This window comes from Chinchilla lanigera, unplaced genomic scaffold (genome assembly GCF_000276665.1).
Source record: "Chinchilla lanigera isolate Chin_1 unplaced genomic scaffold, ChiLan1.0 scaffold00012, whole genome shotgun sequence".
In the NCBI taxonomy this organism is placed as follows: domain Eukaryota; kingdom Metazoa; phylum Chordata; class Mammalia; order Rodentia; family Chinchillidae; genus Chinchilla; species Chinchilla lanigera.
The window spans coordinates 7,787,076-7,808,761 of NW_004955413.1; the positions used below are offsets into that span (position 1 = coordinate 7,787,076).

The following is a 21,686-nucleotide window of genomic DNA, read 5'->3' on the forward strand; positions in this document are numbered from 1 at the left end:
AAATGTTACCTTCTCAATCTCCCCACAAAGTAAGCAGAAATAGGGATCTGTGTTTGCCTGGAATATAGGAGTCAGCTTGATTTCTAGAGATGATTAATGATTCCAGATAAGAATCGCAAGCGCTGATAAAGTGCCCCATTATACACAAGACATCATCTCAGCAACTTACATATATCTGATTTAATCCTCAAACAGACTTTGAAGTAATTACTATTATTATTTTATAATGTGGAAATTGGGGTGCTGAGAAATGCAGTGGTGGGCTATTCACTTTGGGGGTACAGACGATGAGCCCTTTGATTTGACAGGGAAAGAGATGGCCCGTCAGGCCCAGAAGGAAGCTCACAGCTGTCCTTCCCTGTGGGTCATGCTGGGACTGGTCTCCCAAGTATCATTTCCACTTTTATGATGTTTTCAATGTTCACTTCTCCTGCGGGACTCTGCGGTCCTAAAAACAGTCTGAGATTGCAAACAGAAACCTCCTCTCTTTGCAGTTTGGAAACTCCTATCTGTGACTTCTCACTCTGCCAGTCCGATAAAGTAATGCCTGCAAGCTTAGAAAGCACACAGAAAGACCTGGCAGACAATAAGTTTAGATGGTCAATTTTATTTACTTATTTATTTATTCGAGACTTCTTTTAAAAGTGTTGGGTGTGGGGAGATTATCTGTTTTCTTTACATTGTTCTCAGTGTAACAGGATTGGGTCCTTTGTAACTCTAAATCAATTTTATTCTTGGCAATTTGAATAATATTAATTGAAACCTTGAAAAGTATTGACAAACGTTACCAAGTATAAATACAAAAGCATGTTTTGAGTCCCCAAAAGCTGGCTTCATAGCTCCCGCAAATATCAGCTTACTTCTGTATTTGCTGTTAGTTTTTCTGTGTGTGTGTGGCAGGTTTTCCAAGTGCTTTTGGAGGCATCCCTTTGAACAACTGCCTTCAGACACACAATCTTAATGCTTCCTTCTCACAGATGAAGTATTTCCAATTGCTGCAACTAGCAGAGAAAAGGGAATTATCTCTGAGGTATCCGCAGACCTGGCTAATCGACTGGGCTGTCTTTATTGGTAACCTGGAAAGGGAAGCAAGAGTATTTGAGTTTAGAGCTGAGGTGATGTCCTTGAAGGAGATTCATGCATGATGCTCCTTGTTTGGTTCATTTTGTTTTAAGGTGGTGCCCTCCTATGTTGTTATCTTCTTTGTTCAATAATAGCTATTTTTGTCTCAAGAAAAATGTTACTGTAACAAGTAGCTTATAATGCAAGCAAAATACATGTACGCAATGATAGATAATAACAAATATCTCTCCTGACTCTTGATTCACTTGATTCTACTCATCAGTTTTTCTAGTTTTCAGCCGAAATGCTTAGTATGGAAATTTCTTAATAACTATTACAATTTCTTTGTCTTAGTGGGCTCTAAGCATGAAGTGATAGAAGAAAGTGCACTTCGCAATTACATTATGTTGTTCACTCAGACATAAATTGTCTAGAGTACAATAGTAAGAGAGGGTTGAGGGGCTGAAGATTTAGAAGCTGTGAAGTTTCCTTTCCATTATATTAGCATTGACTCCAGATAAGAACCTGTAAAACCTGTAAAAAATAAAATAAATGTTTGAATTCTCTTATTTTTCCAGTTGTCCTTGTAATATCTCTCTTGGACTTACAGTTCAGGAGGAGGAGAGGAGCCATCTTGCCAAAGCCAAGGTCCGCTAACTCCATCCTGAGACAATCCCACCCAGTACTCAGAGCTGGCTTTGACTTTCTGCAAGCTGCTGCTGATAAAATCCTGTAAGAAACAAACCCTGAACTGTGAACAGAAAGAAATAGTAAACAAGACCTTTCTATTTCTGAAATAGAAAGCCTGAAATTTTGCTAGCCAGAAAATAGTGGGAACTTGAATGCTGCAGAAAGAGATGGTATTTAAAAAGTGGGGATATATTTTAGAGACTTTTTCTTATTTCAGTATGATCATTGTGGTGTTAACAACAATGGAGAAAATGTATCTGATATCAATGTAGTTTTTAATAAATGCAGAGTCTAACAGCTAATATGTACGAAAAGAAGGTAAATAGATACACTGCTCTTAATCAGAAATAAAAACATCCTTAATATCCTACATCACAAACTTCATTCTCTCCCAGGGTACTTCAATATGGAAAATAGTTTAGGAGATTACATTACAGGGGAAATTTAATTATGACCATTTTTTTTTGGAAGAAACATTTCTAACTTGTATCATTAAATTTGTAAACAAAATAATTTTATGAACCCACAATTGTAAAAATTTAGCTCAAGTCTTCCTGGTTTACTGCACATCTTTAAGAAATTGTTTTCCCATTATTCTTTTAAGAATGAACTGGAACTAATTACTGAATATAGCAGCTATGTATTCTTCATATGGTCAAAAATGTGCAGCTGTGTACTCTAGTGCACTGTATTTATGGGTGGAATAATTTTAGGGAAACATCACATTGTTCACTTGTTAAGGTATTGATAAACTAGGTTTAATGCTGATTAAAAATTCATTTTTCAAATACTTATTTTTATTGGACCTGTTAACTCCATGGCATCACTTCAGTTTTTATATTTCTGTATTTTTTGCCTGATTACAATTGTTACAAATTATTGTATTTCCATAGGACATTGAAAGTTATTCATTTAAAAACATACAATCCTCATGTGGTGTAGCTGGAAGTAGATGAAAGTGTCACAGAATAGTATTCCTCTTACTCCCTCTCCCTTTCTAGGACATAAACCCAGTATCTTCCTGATTTCTGGAAACCTGACCTGTTTTTGTCTCTCCCACTAACAGGAAAATAAACCATACGTTTTACCTTGTATCCTTTAAACCTGTGTTTTAGTGAATATACTATTGTTACAGAATAATAAGGGATTCTATCTTATGAGATTCTTTCTTTTAATAAGAAACATGGTATTCACATTTTCCAAAAAAGACCATAAAACAGGGTTTACCATTTCTTCTTTGCTGTCTATTTGTAGAAGACTGGAGCCTTCCTTCAAACAATCCTCTTGACTGTACTGCCAAATCTTCCAGTTTTCAAAAACATAGTAACAACTTTCTCCATGCTGAATCCAATTGTGTGGACAAGGGCTGTGGTTATGGGCTTTGAATATAAATATATTACTTTATTATCATCATTGTAAAATATCGGTAGCCTATCTACACAGAATAACATGACTACACATGACTAACAATGTTCACATGTTCCCCATGGTACAGTACTTATCAATTCCAGTTTCTCCAAGGGTGAGTGAAATACAGTATATATAATAATTCCTACCTACCATTGTTCTCAAAGAGTTCGTTCAAGTTAAAGTTAATTTGGAGGCACATTAACACAAATCCCTCACCTTTTATAAAAATTGATCTGATTTTTCAACTTTCATCCATCCTCCTTTCCTTAAAATTACATCATTTACAGTCTGCTCATGTTTTTTTTTCTTTTATGCTATTTCATGTCTGTTAATCTTACCACCCCAATTTAAGATGAAACATACTGAACTATTAGGTGAGTTGAATAGTAAGCTACATATTGTGTGATTCCTCACAAAATTAAAACTAGAAATTCCACTTGAGCCAACTACTCCCCTTCTAGATATCTTCCTAAAACAATTAAAAGTCATTATATTATGAGGATACATGGATGCTCATATTTACAACAACACAATGTATAATAATTAAATGTTGGAAATGCCCTATCAGCAGAAAGTGAATAAAGAAAATGTGGTAATTATACACAACAGAGTATTACTCTGTCACATATAAGGGTAAACTATAGGTATTCATAGATAAATGGATGCATCTTGAATTCATAATATTTAGTAAAGTAAATCAGACACGTAGGCTTAAATATTGTGTAGTTTCTTTTATATAACAAACCCAAAATATAAATAAAGAGCAAAGTAAAAGATAGATAATAGGATATAGGGAGATTTTCTTCAAATGGGAAGGGAAACAAGAGGTAGATGGAGGGGGAGGAAAAAGAGGTGAAGGAAAGAGAATGGGAAAAAATAAAATAACCGAGAAAAAGGGAATCAGAGCTTTTACAAATGGGAAGGAGACCAAGGGTTGGACATAGAAATGAGAGGGGGAGGGGACAGAAAAGAAATTAAGATGTGCTATGTGCATGTACCAACTCCCTGGGATAAATGTAAACATGTATTACAAATATGTACTAATAAAGAATAAATAATTACAAAGAATGTAAATAAACAGTGTGCTTATTTTGGACTTTGATACAATTAAGATGTATTAAGTCTTAAGGAACTTGTTTTAAAACAAAAGGTAGTCACAAAAGAAAAGGGTATACTAGGGAGATAATAAGATGTTTACACTTAAAACTCAGCTTTATTTCACTTATAAATATGGTCTCTAGTTGCATCTATTTTTCTATAAAAGCTTCGCATTTATCTTTCTTTAAAGCTGAGTAGTACCCCATTGTATAAAATTTTTTTATCCATTTCTCGGTTGATGGACATTTGTGTTGTTTCCAAGGTCTAGCTATTAAAAATTGTGCTGCTATAAACATGGGTGCACATATACCGCTGTGGTATAATGTTTTTAATTCTTCTGGGAAAATACACAGAAGAGGAATATCTAGTTCTAATGGAACCTGTGATCCTAGTTTTTTGAGGAATCTGTACACTGATTTCCATAGTGGTTGCACTAGTGTACACTCCTACCAGCAGTGAAAGAGTAAATAAGATACAAAAGATACAATAGAATAGAGGAAGCTGCTCAAATGGAAAGAACAGCTGGAATGGGGGAAAGGAGAAAAGAAGGAAGGAATATCTATATATCCATACATCTATCTATATCTATATTTATATACTATCTATCTGTTTATATATCTACACACACACACAAATAGCTAAGATAATTGTACTACTAATTTCCATTAGTTCATTGAAAGGAACAGTTAGTGCTTATATTGTTTGATCAGTTTTGCATGCCTGTACCTGGTAATCTGAGCAACCACTTTGAAGATAACAATATGCAGTATAATAACTGTTGTTTATCTCCTGTCATTTTGTTTTGAAATTCTGTACTGTTTTAATGGTTTTATTACCTTTAAAATAAAAAAATTAAAAAATTTAAAGACAAAGGCTAAGGATGCAAAAAGGAACAAAAGAGCAAGACCACAAGGCTGTGGCACAGTTTATGGAGGGAAAGATGCTGAAAGTTCCAAAACTGTAGTTTTTAGAAAGTGGCCTTTTATTTAGGGCAAGATAGTTCCTTTGTAGTTTCCATTGTTCAGATGTTGAGTTATTTAAGGTTCTCAGTATTCCTTGGTTGGAATCCATGCTAATTGGTTACCTGAACATGGTGAAAGTTATAACGTAAGTAGCGTTAAAAATGGTACTCAAAGTGTTGGAGAGCATGTTGGATTCATAGGTCTCCAAATGGATACTATCTTGGGATTCAAGGTTGATGGCTCTGAGGCGGCTCTCACTCAAGCTCACGACAACATATTACACCTTGCATGCCTATATCCGGTAATATGAGCAACTACTTTGAAAATAATATGTAATGTAACAACCATCATTAATTTCCTATCACCTTGTTTTGAAATTCGATATCATTTTCATTGTTTTCTGTTGCTTCGTTTTTGCCTTTGTTTTTGTTTTTTTGGTTTTTTTCTTTAAAATAAAATTTATAAAAAGAAAATGTGTATTTATAAACACTGTTGAGCATACAATGATCCTTAAAACAAGTATTTGGGTAATTCTCAGTCAGAAGGAACTACGGTAGATCTTTGCATTTCTTATTGGTAAGTACATTATTCAAAAGATCGATTACAAGGATTTTAATGCTCTAAATCATATGTGTAAGTATCAATAAATGCTCATTAAGTAACCATGGAATACCTGACAGACAATATGACAGACTGAAATACTATTTTATGTTTAAAATGTTTGTAAGGGATATAAAAGATAAAACTGAGGAATTCTAACCTTAGAAACCTAACTTTATGGAGGCTTTTAAAAGAGCTGAATGTTGCATGTACTAGTAATTTTGTTCTTATTTCACAATCATCTTTCTGCTCAAAAAGTTATCTAAACTTGAATCTAAATTAATATCTAGATTAAATATAGTAGGAGAACCAGAGCTAGAATTAAAGATACACTTATAGTTTTTTTTTTTTTTGGTTTTTCTCCGGTACCGGGAACCGAACTCATGACCTTGCGCTTGCCAGGCAGGCGCTCTTGCCGCTGAGCTAAATCCCCAGCCCCTGCACTTATAGTTTGAGTGACTGGATAAAATAAAATATTGCTTTTTCAAATTTTACTTGCTAATATAAACACACATCTCACGTTGGCATTTTCCATTATATTTTGTTTTGTTTTAGTTTTTGGAACTTTGGTGTTTTCCATACACTATTTAAAATATGAGAAAGACTGCAGTGTGATTGACGTTACATCTCCTTACCAAAAAACCCTGACTAAAATTTTGCAGAGAATAAAATAGGTGGTGATGTTTCTTTTGAGGTACATGTTTAGCTTTCCATAGTAAAAACGGATATATATTAATTACCCGAACTGAAAGAGGGTTGGCAACATTTCCTCTGAAGGGCGTGGGTTTTGTTCCATTGTGTAAAGTTCCACAACTCTCTGTCTTGCCGGATGAGTTTTTCTTGTAGCTTCATTATGGTGGTGGATGCCTGGAACACTAAAGGCAATCACATTCTTCTTAAGAACATACTGAAATTTCACAACAAAGTAACCCTTAAACACAGACTAAGGAAAACTATAGGCTACTGATTATCTTTGAAACCTGAATTTGTATTATTTAAGCTTTTGTTTAAAGTTTACACTATTTAAGAATCAAGAGCTACAAACGATTCAGAGAAAAAGCCTCTCTTCCATCCCTTCTTTATTCACCCGGTTTCTCTCTTTCAGAGAGGAGAGGTTTACCAATATTTAACAGTTTTTCCCAAAGGCAATTTTAATTTTAGAAACCAGTTGATGTAAAGTTCTCTCTCTTCCCTGTATACAGGTGGTAATAATGTGCATATATAGTGCTGTGCCTCTTATTACTTAAAATATATTTTGGTCCTATTTCCATATCAGTACATACAGAGCTGTCTGTCATTCTTCCCTTATAAACATGCAGGATTCCACCATATGGCTGTATTGTGATTTCCTACAGAATTCTTCTATTGCCTTTTGGGTTTTTGTAATGTTTCTGTATTACAAAAATGAGTGCATAAAAAACCTTAGTTTTAACACATTTTACACGTGTGCAAGTATATTTTAAAAACAAGATTCTAGGTTAAAGTGTGCATTTAAATTATATTATAGATGACCAAATTGCCCTCCAAAAAAGCTATTGCACATGAGCTCAATATCGTCTGAATCTGCAGTTATCTTTATGTTTGAGACTGAAATTCTTTTCATATAATGAGTCAGATGCATTTTATTTAAAAGTGTAGGATTATATCCGCTATAATTTCTCACCATTGGACTTCTGGTCTTTTCCTTATTTTATTGTTTCATGAGAATTTATTTCAAGCAGGCTAGAATCAGTTAAGCAGTGTTTCTGGACTTGCACTTGGCACTAATTTTCAGATAAGGCCTGAGACACACTGGTTAACAGTGTAGCTTTGTAATCATGGCTATGAAAATTTGAGGGCTGAATTACACCAGCTTACCAGCATTGTTTATGGATGACAGTATGATAGATAATTTGTTCCTGGTAATGAGACGCTCAGAGAATTCTGCTGCCTCAGCAAAATTTTGACGCTGTGATCAGCAAAATATAAAAAATCCCCAGTGATACTCCATTTGGAGCTCTGTGGTATCAAGATATCCTAAGTACTTGCCTGTGATTCCCAATCCAAGATAGAATCGTGTCATGAAAGGGCACAGGGGAAGGGCACAGACCCCTGCTACTGAGACGGACTTCGGCAGGTAGTGTCTGTATTTAATGCTGTTGTTAAATTGTAGTCTTTTCTTGTAGTAAACCAGATTTACAAGGACTGCCATTTTGAGTTCTCTGAGTCTCCTTTAGCAACCAACCCTGTTATTGATACTGTTGATACACTTAAATATCGTGAAGGCAGAGTTTTATATGAAATGATCCCATTACATTTTCCCAGGGTTTTTTGGGAGGAGGGGTTGACTTTGTGATCATTTATTTCTCAAAGATCCAATATTTTGAGTCACTCTTAGAAAATGATGTGTGTGTGTGAGATTATACTTTGTAAGCACATTTTTAATTCATATTTTGATGTAGCTGGAATTTATTTTGTGCCAAATTATAAGATATGACCTCTACATTTCCCCCTAAATGTCTACACAGTTGTCACTTACTGAATAACTGCTCTTCCTATGCTCTTTTAGCTGCTTCCTTTAACACACTTTAAATTTCTAATAAACTACTTGGGCCTACTTCTGTTTTAATTATATTCAATATATCTGTTTATTTCTATGTCAGTATGACATGACCTAATTATTTTAGTTTCATGATTTATTTCTATTTTTGATATTTTTGTATTATTTTTCCCTTTCTGTCTTTTTTTTTTTTTTTTTGCTATTCTGGTTAGGCTGTTAGGCCAATTTCTTTTTTCATTGAAAACTTTTAGTGTCATCTGTTTGTTTCTTCTTTGTAAGAATCTTTTTTTTTTGTATTTTAAAAATTAAAAAACAAAACAACATTGAAGACAAAATCAAAACAACATAAAATCAACAGAAATGATACATGACCTCAAGACAAAATGACAGAACTTTACAATGGCTGCTGAATTACATACTGTTATCTTCAATGAAGTTGTTCAGTCCATTAGACATAAGAAGATTATAAGATTGATCAAACAATCAAAGACAGTAACAAGTAAAAAACAATAAAAATAATTTAAAAAAACATTGGAAATGATACAGAGCTTCACCATACAAAACTGTAGGAATTCAACAATGGTTCTTATACTGCATATTGTTTTCAGATCAGTCATTCTAATAACCAAATTCAAGTGTGTAAAACTGGTCAAGAAAAAAGAAAATTTTAAGCATTAACTGTTCCTCTCAATAAACTACAGACATCAGCAATATACTATTCCAGCTATCCTTATATATACATATAAATTTTGTTTTTAACTTTTAAAAAAACCAACATAACAAAAACAAACACATAAACAAAACAGCATAGAGAGCAATATAATGTTACAGAATTTCAAAACATGGTGATAGGATATCAACAATGGTTGTTATACTACACAATGTCATCTTCAAAATGGTTGCACATATAACCAGATACAGGCATGCAAGGTTGATCAAACACAATTATACAATTACACATTAACAGTTCCTTTCAATAAACCAACACATATTAGTAGTACAATTATCCTAGCTATCCTGTGTATATATATATGTATATACATATATTTTCTCTCTTCCTTCTTTGTTTTTCCTTTCCACTCCTTCATCCCAGTTGCCCCTTCCTATTTCACCAGTTTCTTTTCCCTTTCACAATATCTATGGTACCTTTCAGATTTTATTTACTCTTTTAGGTTCTTATAGTAGGGAGGAAATACAATGTTTACACATGTGAATCTGTTTTATTTCACTAATGAGTATGGCCTCTAGTTCCATCCGTTTACCTCTGGAAGCCTTTAGTTTATCTTTCTCTATAGCCAAATAATACTCCATTGTATAAAAATACCACATCTTGTTTATCCATTCCTCAATTAATGGACATTTGGGTTGTTTTCAAGATTTAGCTCTTACAAATTGTGCTGCTATAAACATAGGTGCACGTATATCACTGTGATATGATTTCAGTTCTTCTGGAAAAATACCCAGGAGGGGAATAGCTAGGTTGAATGGGATCATTAACCCTAGTTGACTGCGGAATCTCCAGACTGATTTCCACAGTGGCTGCACCAGTCTACACTCCCACCAACAGTGGAGAATGGTTCATTTTTTTCCACAGTCCCTCCAGCATTTGTCATGGGTTGATTTTTTGATGATAGCCATTCTTTCTGGGGTAAGATGGAATCTCAATGTTCTTTTAATTTGCATTTCTGGAATGACTAATGATGCTGAACATTTTTTCATGTATTTATTTGCCATTTGTATTTCTTCATGTGAGAAATGTGTGTTCATCTCAGATGACCATTTTTATATTGGGTCTTTGAATGTTGGGGGCCTGATTTTTAAAAAATTCTTTATATGTTATAGACGAGGGTCCTTTGTCTGAGGGACAGTTGGCTAAAATTTTTCCCCAATTCATGGGTTTTCTTTGTACCCTGTTGGTGATTTCTTTTGATGTGCAAAAACTTTTCATTAAGATGAGATCCCAGTTGTTGATTCTTTGAAGTATTTCCCATGCAGTTTGGTTTTTGTTCATGAACTCTCTGCCTACCCCTATGTCTTCAAGACTTCCACCTACTTTCTCTTCCATTAGATCTAGTGTTTCTGTTTTAATATTTAGCCATTTTGACTTTTTTTGGTGCATGGTGATAGGCTTGGGTCTTTAGGTCTGTGTCTTTTACTCTGAGTAACTACTTTGAAAATAATGATACCCTCTGTATTAACTATTGTTATTCTCTATTCTTTTGTCATGAAATTTTGCTCTTTTATTAAATTAAAGAAAATTCACACTGTGAAGTGTCTGCCTATTCCTACTTTACTAAATATTTTTTCTTAATATGAACATTGATTTTCTTTAGCTTATTGAATCTTATAGAACTGTTTGAATTTGTAGATTAATGTTTTTAATCAAATTTGGAAAAGTTTTATGTGAAATGTCATTATTTTTATCCATCTCTACTTCTACTTTTGGATCTGATAGTACACATAGGCTAATATTTCTCATGTATGTTCTGTTACATTGTCTTTTTATATTTTGTAATCTCTTCACAATGCTTTTTTTTCTTTCCATATATTATTTCTGCTTTATCTTCTACTTCATTAACTTACTCTTGAATTTAAAGGATTTATTAAATTCTTTTTAATGAAGGGTAAAGCAAGTTATTACTGTTGAAATTTGCTAAAAATTTATTAAAGTGTAATCCTAACCTGATTTCAAGGGTACAATTTAATACATACTCAAGAATTTATTCATGCAGTTAGACATCTAGCATCTAGATAATGAACACATCCATCACATAAGTTTCATGTATTTTTTTAAAGTAATTGTGGTTTCACTTGCAGCTGCAAGAAATAATAAAGAGCGATTTCATATACCCTTTTCCCAGTTTCCATCCAATAGTAACATCTTGCTAAATTATAATTCCATATTACAACCATGATATTGACATTGATATGAACAAAATACACAGCTTCTCCATCACCATGGTGTTGTCCTTGAATACGGCACACCCAGTCCCCTTCTGCCTACACCTTTCCTTCACACTAATATTTATCCTAATTCTATAATTTTGTCATTATAAATTATAATGACATTACAATGTACATGACATCTTGTAATTGGAAGTTTAAACTCAGAGTGAGTTTTCTTGAGATTTGTTTGTATAAATAAATATGTAATTCATATTTAGTGTTAAGTAGATTTTTTTATATGGGTTATTACAATTGTTTAATCATTCACCCACTAAAGGACATCTATGCAGTTTTCTAGTTTTGCTCATCAAAAATGAAGCTGCTATTTGCATGCATGTATAGGTCTTAGGGAAAGTAAATTGTCATTTCTTTGAGGGTAAATATTCAAAAGTATAATCATTGAGTTCTAAGGAGGTATCAAGTTCAGATTTTATGTCTATATATATAAAATCCTCAGATATATATACACTCTCAATCTAAGTCTCATACCTTAAATAAAAGTAAATTAATTCTAAATAAATTATAGTATTAACTGAAAAGCATAACACTATAAAACTTTTATAAAATATAAGAGAAAGTCTCAAGTACTTAAGGACAGGCAATGTTCTTGAGATAGATTGAGAGTATATCTATCTATCTATCTATCTATCTATCTATGTATATATATATATTTCTTGTTGTTGTTGTTGTTGTTATCAGGCATTTAACTCAGGACCCTGAACTTGCCAGGCAAGTGCTTGTCCCACTGAGCTATATCCCTGGCTGAAGTTCAGAGTTTTAAGAAACTATCACATCATTTTCCAGAGTAGCTGTACCATTTTACAGTCCCACCACGAGTATACAAATGATGCTCATCATCTCGCCCTTATAAGCATTTAAATTTGTCCCTTGTTCTTATTTTTAGCTTTCTGATAGGTGTGATGTCTCACTATAGTTTTAATTTGCTTTTCCTTAATGGCTAAAGATACTGAACATCTTTTTTGTATGTTTATTTGATCTCTTTATATGTTCTTTAGAGAAATGTCTTTTTTCTATTTTCTAATTGTATGGTTTGGTTTTTCACAGTTGAGTTTTTATAAACTTTAAATTCAAGTCCATGTTGAGGTGTATAGTTTGAAAGCATTTCCTCCATCTGTAACTTGTCTTTTTTTCTTTTTAATAGTATCTTTTTCAGGGCACATGCTTTTTACTATTAAGTAACCAGGCATGGTGGAATACGCTTGTAATACCAGCACTTTGGAGGTTGAGGCAGGAGGATTACCATGAGTTCAAGGCCAACCTAGGCTACATAGTGAATTCAAGGCCAGCCTGCACTATATATTGAGATCCTGTCTCAAAAAAAGTTGAAGTGTGTGATTTTTGTTTCTTTCTCTATTCTAGCATTTTTTGATATCAATTCCAAGAACATTGCCTGTCCTTAAGTACTTGAGACTTTCTCCTATATTTTATAAAAGTTTTATAGTGTCATGCTTTTCAGTTAATACTAAAATTTATTTAGAATTAATTTACTTTTATTTAAGCTATGAGACTTAGATTGAGAGTGTTTGCTCTTTGTTTTTGTTTTGCAAATAGAGTCCCGAATTTATCCACCAATATCTATTAAAAAGGCTATTTCCATTCATAAGAAGTTTGGGCCTATTTAAAAAAATCAGTTGGCATATTTGAACAGCTCAATTTATAGATTATCTACTGCATTTTATTTCTGTGTTTATATGTCCACTAATACACAGAGCCCTGTTTAGTATAACTAAATCATGAATTTCAAAATCAGGTAGATTGTTTCCTTCCACATTACTCTGGTTTTAACTATTCTAGTTCTTTTTATTTTCCATTTAAATTTTAGAATAAATATCTTTTAATAAGCAATTTTGCTCAGTTCTTAAAAGCAATTGCATTAAATCTACATATTAATTTTATTTTTTAATTAATTAAATTTATTGGTACATTTTAGACATACATAATGATCACATTCATCATAGGGAATTTGTACAGTGTAGAGAGATTCCTCAAAAAACTAAAACTAGAGGTTTCATTTGACCCAGGTATTTCCCTTCTTGTCATCTTCCTGAAAGAATTAAAAGCATCATATCACAGTGAAATATGCACACCCATGTTTACAGTGGTGCAGTTTGCAAATCTTGGCAACAGCCCAAGTGCCCATCAACCAATTAATGGATAAAGAAGATGTGATTTTTTCTAACACGTTAATTTTAGGAATGCTGATGTCTTTCTCATGTCAATGCTTACTATCCGTGAACATGGCATATCACTCTCCTTATTTAAATCATTGATTTCTTTTAAAGCATTATGTGGGGAGCTGGGGATTTAGCTCAGCGGCAAAGCTCCTGCCTGGCAAGCGCAAGGTCGTGAGTTTGGTTCCCAATACTGGAGAAAAACCAAAATAAATAAATAAATAAATAAATAAAATAAAATAAAATTAAGCATTATGTGGTTTTCAGCATGTAAGTATCATATATATTTTGTTAGATTTATACCATATATTTTGTTTTTTGAACATATATAAATGGTACTGCACATTCAGTGTTCATTGCTAGCATATAAAAGTATGATTGATTGTTGTATGTTTACAACAGCATACCTTGTTGGATGTTTGTATTCTGACTCTGCTGGCCATATTCCTTAATTCTGGGTTGAAGAGCTATGCTCTCTGTACTTACTATGCAGAAGTGGCTTAATGCAGAATTACACAATTGGTTGAGAATAAGTGTCTGATATATTAAACTTGTTATGTGGCAGTTATTAAATGGACATGTTATATAGGAAAGGGGAATGGCATCAAAGACATTAATTAGTAAATTAAATAACTATATTATATATGTCTGCCAAATCTTAAGCAGCAGAAATCAGATCCCTTAGAGAAACAGGAAAATAAATTCAAAACTATAAAATGATTTCTTTTTTTTTCTTTTTTAACCAGAAGCAGGAGGTAACCAAGGCTTACAAAGAGACCCAGTGATCGGCCGAACTTGTTTATCAAAACTGCAACAGTGCACTCTACTCTCTTCATGGTGACATTTAGGTTCATAGATCATTGGGGCAGTGCAAATGAAATGAATATTAATTAAGACTGGTTCACTTAAAATCACGCTAATTCTGCTCAAAGGAAGACCTGGACACACTTTAGCTCTGCTCTTAATAAACAATATTGTCATGAAAGGGAAGAATCTAATTTATGTTTTAATTTTTATAAAAAAAATATATCAGTACTTTGCTCTTTCTCAATTCTGGTCAGCTCAGCATACACAGCAAAACATTTAATTACTTTACCATCTTCTGATTGACGCAGAACCATGGACTAGTGGAAGCACATATGGATGCCTTGTTTGTCTAGAGTTGATCAGATAATGGGGTTGTTTTTCTTTTCTTAGCAAAAGGTTCAAATCTATACAGAGTAGGAAAATCAGATTATCTATCTTATCCTGCTACTAGTACTGAACATTTAGAGACTAAAATATAATAATCTTACTTTTAGGAACTTTAAATATAGTTTAAAATTTTTAGACTTTGATATAACTTTTAAGAGTATTTATATGTATATATGTATATATTTTTTTCTTTAGAAATTATTGTTGCTTCAGTTTTTACTCTCTGAAAGGTAGTTCTGCATGAAATTGTAACAAAACTGGAGACAGGGAAATGACACTTCTCTTTTGAGTTTCACCCTAAATGGGAAGCAAAATGTTTCACCTCTGTTGTGAGGAAATTGTAAGTAATTTGCAATAAAGGAGAAAACTAAACAATGTAATTACTTGTAGAAACACAACGGATATAATTATTTTATGATAACATATATTGTATCTAATTGGTAAACTAGAAAAATAGAAATGAAACAAACAGTAGAAACACTTGCAAAGTTCCCTGATGTTTTAGAAAATATTTTGTATTATAGAGGGTGTTGTGTTGTTTGTTTGTTTGCTTTTTTTTTTGATGGGGGCTTTCACTCACACATACTAGGCAAGTGCTTTCCCACTAAACTACATTCCAAGCTCATTTTACTCTGAGACAATATCTTGCTAAATTGCCCAGTTTGACCTCCAACTTGCAGTCCTGCCTCAGCTTCCCGCATAGCTGGGATTACAAGAATACATCACTGTGTCCACTAAGAGGTGGTTTTCTTTTGCTTGTCTGTTTTTTGTTTTTGTTTTTAATAGCATGAGTAATGAGAAGAACCAGAAAGGCAAAATAGCAGGAAAGGTAGATGTTAAGTCTAGTTAACTTAAAAATTATCATTAAACTACAGTGGGACCTTGGTTCATGAACTTATTTTATTCCAAAGTTTTGGAAAAGATGGTTACATTGGTGTTTTTGCAGGAAAGATGGTAGAGGTTGTGTTGCGGTGGTTGGCAGTGGTTGTCACCCAATTCAGAATTTGCAAACAAAAACAAAATTTTGTCAAATTGTTTACAAACAGAAGTATTCATGGATCAATATACCACATAATTGATTATTACTACTTAGTTTGAATCCATTGAAATCCTTTTAATGTATGTTTATTAAATATATGCTTATATACATCTCTTTTACATGTAGTTTTTAGAAAAGATTTTTTTTACAAATGACTCTTTAGTCTGTTTTATGGGAAAATATTGCATTAACCACATCTACATTTCAAATATAATTATTCTACAAGATTTCTTTAAATTAATGCATTGTATGCTTCTATGTGATTAACTTTATCAGTTCCTTCTCTTAACACTTTCATGTAAATTCCGTTTTCATACTATGTACAATAATTAGCATATTTTAAAATAGAAACATATAGCTTTTGTTCACTGTCTTTTGTCTGAAACATGCATTGATTTTTTTAAAAAGCACATATACATATATGTATACATAAACTGCACATGTACAAACGTATAATTTAAACACAAATTTTGATACAGTAGTTGTTTTACAATGGAAAGTTTTTTTTTCTTTTTTCTTTTTTTTCTTTTAAAAATAAAAGGAGGAAAACATTAGCAGACAGGCAACATTTTACAAAATAGCAAAAGAACAGTACAGACAGTACGGAGTTACAAACAAAGCGGTAGGGAATTAACAATGCTTGTTGTATTACATATTGATATCTTCAAAGTGGTTTCTCACGAAAACAGATATAGACATGCAATGCTGATCAACCAAGGACTCATTGACAGTTTCTTTCAGCAAAGAAATACAAGACAGTAAAACAACCATGTTAACTATCCTACATATACATACATAAAAAATTTCTCCTTCTTTCCCTTCTCTTTTTCCACATCCCAGTTGCCCTTTACCTTTGAGTGCTTTCCTATCAATTCATAATGTCTATCGTATCTCCTAGTTTAAATTAACTCTTTCAGGTTTTACACTAGTGAAACAATGTGGTGCTTGCACATGTATGTTTGATTTATTTCACTTATGAGTATAGTCTCTAGTTGTGACCATTTACCTATAAAAGCCTCGAGTTTATCTTTCTTTACAGCTAAGTAATATTCCATTATATAAAAGTACCACAATTTTCTTTTTTTTTTTTTTTTTTTTTGGTTTTTCTCCGGTACCGGGAACCGAACTCACGACCTTGCGCTTGCCAGGCAGGCGCTTTTGCCACTGAGCTAAATCCCCAGCCCCAGTACCACAATTTTCTTATCCAGTCCTCAGTGGATGGACATTTGGGTCACTTCCACATTTTAGCAATTACAAATTGTGCTGCTATGAATATAGGTGCACATATATCACTGTGATACGATGTTTTTAGATCTTCTGGGAAAATACCCAGCAGGGGGATAGCTGGGTTGAATGGGTACAATGGAAATTTTAATGAAAAGAATTGAATGTAACATATTTACTTCATATATCTGCTTTTAAAACATACTATAATGATATACATATTGTCAGAATGCTAGTAAATATATACAACTTGAGGAAAAGGGAAATAATAACACTGTTTGATAGAAAATGTTAAATGCAGAGAGAAAAGACTAACAAAGTATAAAGCATAAATATCAACTTCTTTCATTTTTATTTCTAGTTTAAGTTTTAATTAGGAACATAAAAACTGCATGTATTTATGAGGTACTATATAATATATATATGTACATTTATGATTTTCAAATCAAGGTAAGTATTTCTATCCCTACAAACATTTATAATTTCTTTGTGTTGAAAATGCATTATTAAAATAGAGTGTGATTCAAACAGAATACCTATTAAAATTAAATATGATTTTAATACCTCAAGGCCTACTGGCTAGTATATAATCCACGATCAGCAGGAAAAGCAATTACTTATTTAGCAGAATATTTGAAGAGTGTAAGCTACCTTTTGCTTAACACACTATATTATTATAGTAACTGATCTTACTTCAAAAAAAGCCTTAATTGCTAAGCATATATGAAAATAAATAGGTAAATCAAAATATTGATAACAACAACAGAATTAAAAGCTATTACATTTGGAAAACAGCCAAAGGAAAAGTAATTTTATACTTCTATATTATACATTTATAGTTATTACTCATTTATAGCTACTAAGGTAAAACAAAAGAAAGCAAAACTTCCATCTATAAGAATTTTCCAGAAGTCCTGAGTCTTAAACACACTATTTTCTAGTCAGCTTCTCTTTATCATCATCAAAATGACATTTCTTTCCGTGTAGTTTTTATTTTGGAAGTTCAAAACATTTTAATCCTACATTCATGAGATTGAAGCATTTAAAAAATAAAACACAAGTGAACACTAGTCTTATTTTCACCATTGTCGTCTGGTTTGTTCCTCTTATTGCCATTTTATTTATTTTTTATAAATAAATTGCCATTTTGTAAAGTTTCTAGAAAATAGTCCTTTCAAGTCAAACTACTCAAACTATGGTGTGATGGATGTATTATTCGGGATGCTCTTTTTTCTGTCACTCTAGTTACCATGAAGATATTTCCACGTCAGTGCACGAGAGCTGGTTTGCTCCTCTTTTTCTGTGCAATGACAATCTATTGTGTGGTGCACAATTAATTCTTTAGGTGGTTTCTTATCAATGGTACTATTTGTTTTCCAATCTTTTTTTGTTTTTTTCTCAATATACAGGTTTATTGACAGCAGAAATTTCCAAATATGGTGTTGCTAGGGCAAAATTAATTAATACCATTTAACATAACTCAGTATTTCCTAAGAACAGAACCATTATAGTTTATCTATACACATTTCATGTACTAGACACACAAAAACAAAATTATGTCTATACTAGGCAACACGAATTATTGAGGACATGGAACAGCAACAATGTATTTTTATGAACAGGTTTAGCATGTATTGTACCATATTTTGCTATCTCTAATTACAACTGAAAACTGTATATTTATTTCTATAAATTTCATTCATTTGATGATACAGCTTCAAGATACTCTATCTCCAGTTAATTTTGTTTTCCATGGAAAATGGTTTTTATACTTCAAATTTCATTTATTTCTTAATATTGAGAATAAACACCAAAGTTCATAATACAGAAATAATATTTAAACTGTAGCCTTCGATATATGCAATGTGAGTTTGCTGTGGATTCTTGCACTGAAGAGTCACAAAGGAACTTGGTGATATTGCATTCAAAGTCCCCAAATTTTACAGAATAAACTAGATCATCAGAAGCTAATTGACTTATCTATTACTTCTTTTTGAATTAATTTTTTTAGTGTCTTACAAATTAATATTCAATACATGAATATCTCTAAAAGTGGATAATTTGCTTAACATATTTGAACGATGGACAGTAGAGGAGGAATGATTCCTGGAAGTTCTGATATCCATGTTAGGCTGTGAAATTTCACTTGAGGAGGCTGACAAGGTAACAATTACTGATTGAGGTCTTAGTAGTTCTTAAAACATTTCTGTAAGGACACTAAGGAAAATGTAGCTCCTAGGATCATGTGTGTAGACCTAGCTTCCCTACTCTGTGAAAACAAACCCGAACCTTTCCCTTCCTCATCCCCAGAGTGCATAGAGTGTCCTCCACAGTAGAGGGATGCCCACTAAAGAAATGATTTACCAACACACAGAAAAAAGTAGGATTATAGAAACAATAACCTTCATCATTATATTCCTAAGTATATTTCGTGAGTGCTAGTATGATAGACACTAGAGGTTCTTAGTTCTTCTCTGAAATCTAAAGCTCTAAGACTATTATAATTTATATTCACTTGTCAGATGTGACAACTTGTCTCCAGTTTGTACTAAATGGAATAAAGCAGCCTAAATATAAAAATGGAATAAAGCATATAACCGTACCCTGAAAAAAGCTCTTGAGATTGCTTTCAGCATTTAAATTTTTACCTTGGCTAATGGAAAATGAAACACATTAATGTAACTCAAAAATGTCAAGTTTAGAACAAAACATATATTAGAAACAGAAGAGCATATTTTGAGACCTTTTAAAGTGCATGCTTAGCTTTCTGACATGACTTGCAAATTGAATCAGAACAAAACTAATGGGATCAGGATGCAGATGAGTGATAAAGCACTTTATTAATATGCAGACAGCCCTAAGTTTGCAGGAAAGAGAGAAAGAAGAAAGAAAGAAAGACAGAAAGACAGAAAGAAATTTTTTGCATTGCTTTCCCCAAAGAGACCTATGACCTCTGAAATTAGATTTGAGTTAAAAAACATGTAGTTGATGATTAAAAGTTATCAAGTGCTCAGAGTTAATTCAAATAAATATCCTGTCATTTAAATTAGGAAGCCTTTTTATATTATTTATATGCATTCAGGTAGTTCTTAATTGATTTCTTTAACCTGCTTATAAATTCTGAAGTTTTATATGCATAATGATACAGATATAAGTACATATACAACTGTAAGTATATGTATATGTATTTATTTTGAAGATATGCTTTTGTACTTACATTTGATTCCCAAGAAAACAGATGTTGTTAATAAACACACGCAGAAAATACATGAAATCACCATCAGAGTACGCCATGTTCCTGAAAATACAATAAGAACACTGAAATTGGGTGAGGAACATTACATGACAGATGAGGGTAAGGATATGATAAAATTGAGTAGTAGAAGATCTTAATACTGAAGGTTCCTACTGAAGAATTGTTAAGGCACTGGAAACTGTAATAGCATAAGAAAATCTTTGCTTAAACTCTCATGAGATCTATAGCTTGGGATGCATCTGATTTGGAAAATATAAAATTAAATAGATTCAGCATTATATTTCTCCAATCCTTACATAGAATCTCACAATGTTGTTAACTAATTATATGCATTCTTTTTTGAACAATTTTTAGGGGTTATCACAAGCCGTGTAGCAGTGGTGAACTTCTGAGGACAGGCATTCCATGTCAGGTGTTCCTAACCTTTTCAGTTTCACTTGAACGTGATCAATATACACTGCATGTTCATCCTCATAACTGTACATTAAATATACAATTTTGAATGAAGAACAAGTTTTCCTGGCAAATTTTCCAACTTAAAGGAAGGAAAGGTGAAGAATGTATGATTTGCTATGTTCTAAAGATGTCATTAAATTAAAGATTAGGGATAGGAAGATTAGCCTGCATTATCTGGGTCGTGGTAAGAAGATGCAGGAGATTAGAAGCAGAGTGTGATGCGATAAGGGAAGCAGAGGACAGCAGGAGATGTTATGCTGCTTGATTTTTGCAGATGGAGGGAAGGGCTAAAAGTCAAGAAGCACAATAAATGCCACTCTAGAAAAGTAAAAAGTAGGGAGTAAACCCCTCCTAGAACTCTACCAAAACCTTCATTTGAATGTAGTGAAATTAATTTCAATTTATAATCTCTGGAGCTTGATAAAATAAAAAAGTTGTAGTCTCTAGTTGTTTGTTATAAAACCAACGAGTTTGGATATTAAATAATGCAGACAGAACTGATCACTATAGACAACGCTGGAACACCGAGATTTTGCATTTTGACCCATTTTTTCTTTATTTCTTATTTAGTAACAAAATCCCTTCCTAGCTTTCTTATTTAAGGATGCAAAGTTCTTAGTACTTATCAGATAATTTACAGAGCATCTATGTAAGTAAAATAATTAAATTATGTGCTTTCCTTCATTTATTATCCAATCCAGGAATTGTCTTTGAGGGATACAGAAAGAGACCCACATATTTGGCCAATTCACCCCTCTTTCCCTTTTCCATCCTTACTCTTCTACTTTATTTCATTTAGTGTAACAGGCAGGCATACTGCAACAAGAAACACAGCAGAAACTAATAATTAAAACTAGATACCTGAAATTTTGGTGGAAGAAAGACATTTCTGAGAAGAGTTTGATGCAGGATTGTCCCACTGAAGAGAGGTGTATATTTCTTCCTCGTGCATGACTATGATGCTTTGATAAATAAAGAAGCCGGTCAGGAGGTTGCTACAGGTTGAGGAAGTTGAGCA

At 32.7% G+C, this 21,686-nt stretch overlaps 1 protein-coding gene across 1 annotated transcript; it reads right to left on the reverse strand.

Annotated features, from left to right (window-relative positions):
• Positions 1–587: 587 nt before the first annotated feature.
• Positions 588–21,686, reverse strand: Clec9a (C-type lectin domain family 9, member A). The gene is made up of 6 exons (XM_005378940.2): positions 21,530–21,686; positions 20,174–20,254; positions 6,563–6,697; positions 2,980–3,131; positions 1,671–1,792; positions 588–1,076 (listed from the first exon to the last, which is right to left on the reverse strand). Exons 1-6 carry the CDS (start codon positions 21,618–21,620, stop codon positions 944–946), a joined length of 714 nt encoding a protein of 237 aa, XP_005378997.1. The 5' UTR covers positions 21,621–21,686; the 3' UTR covers positions 588–943.

Coding starts and splice junctions, on each gene's coding strand:
- Clec9a (XM_005378940.2), bottom strand. CDS start 21,620: ATGCACGAGGAAGAAATATACACCTCTCTTCAGTGGGACAATCCTGCA. Junction 20,255..21,529: donor TTCTTCCACCAAAATTTCAG/GTATCTAGTTTT, acceptor TTGTATTTTCAG/GAACATGGCGTACTCTGATG. Junction 3,132..6,562: donor CCAACCCTCTTTCAGTTCGG/GTAATTAATATA, acceptor TTATATTCAAAG/CCCATAACCACAGCCCTTGT.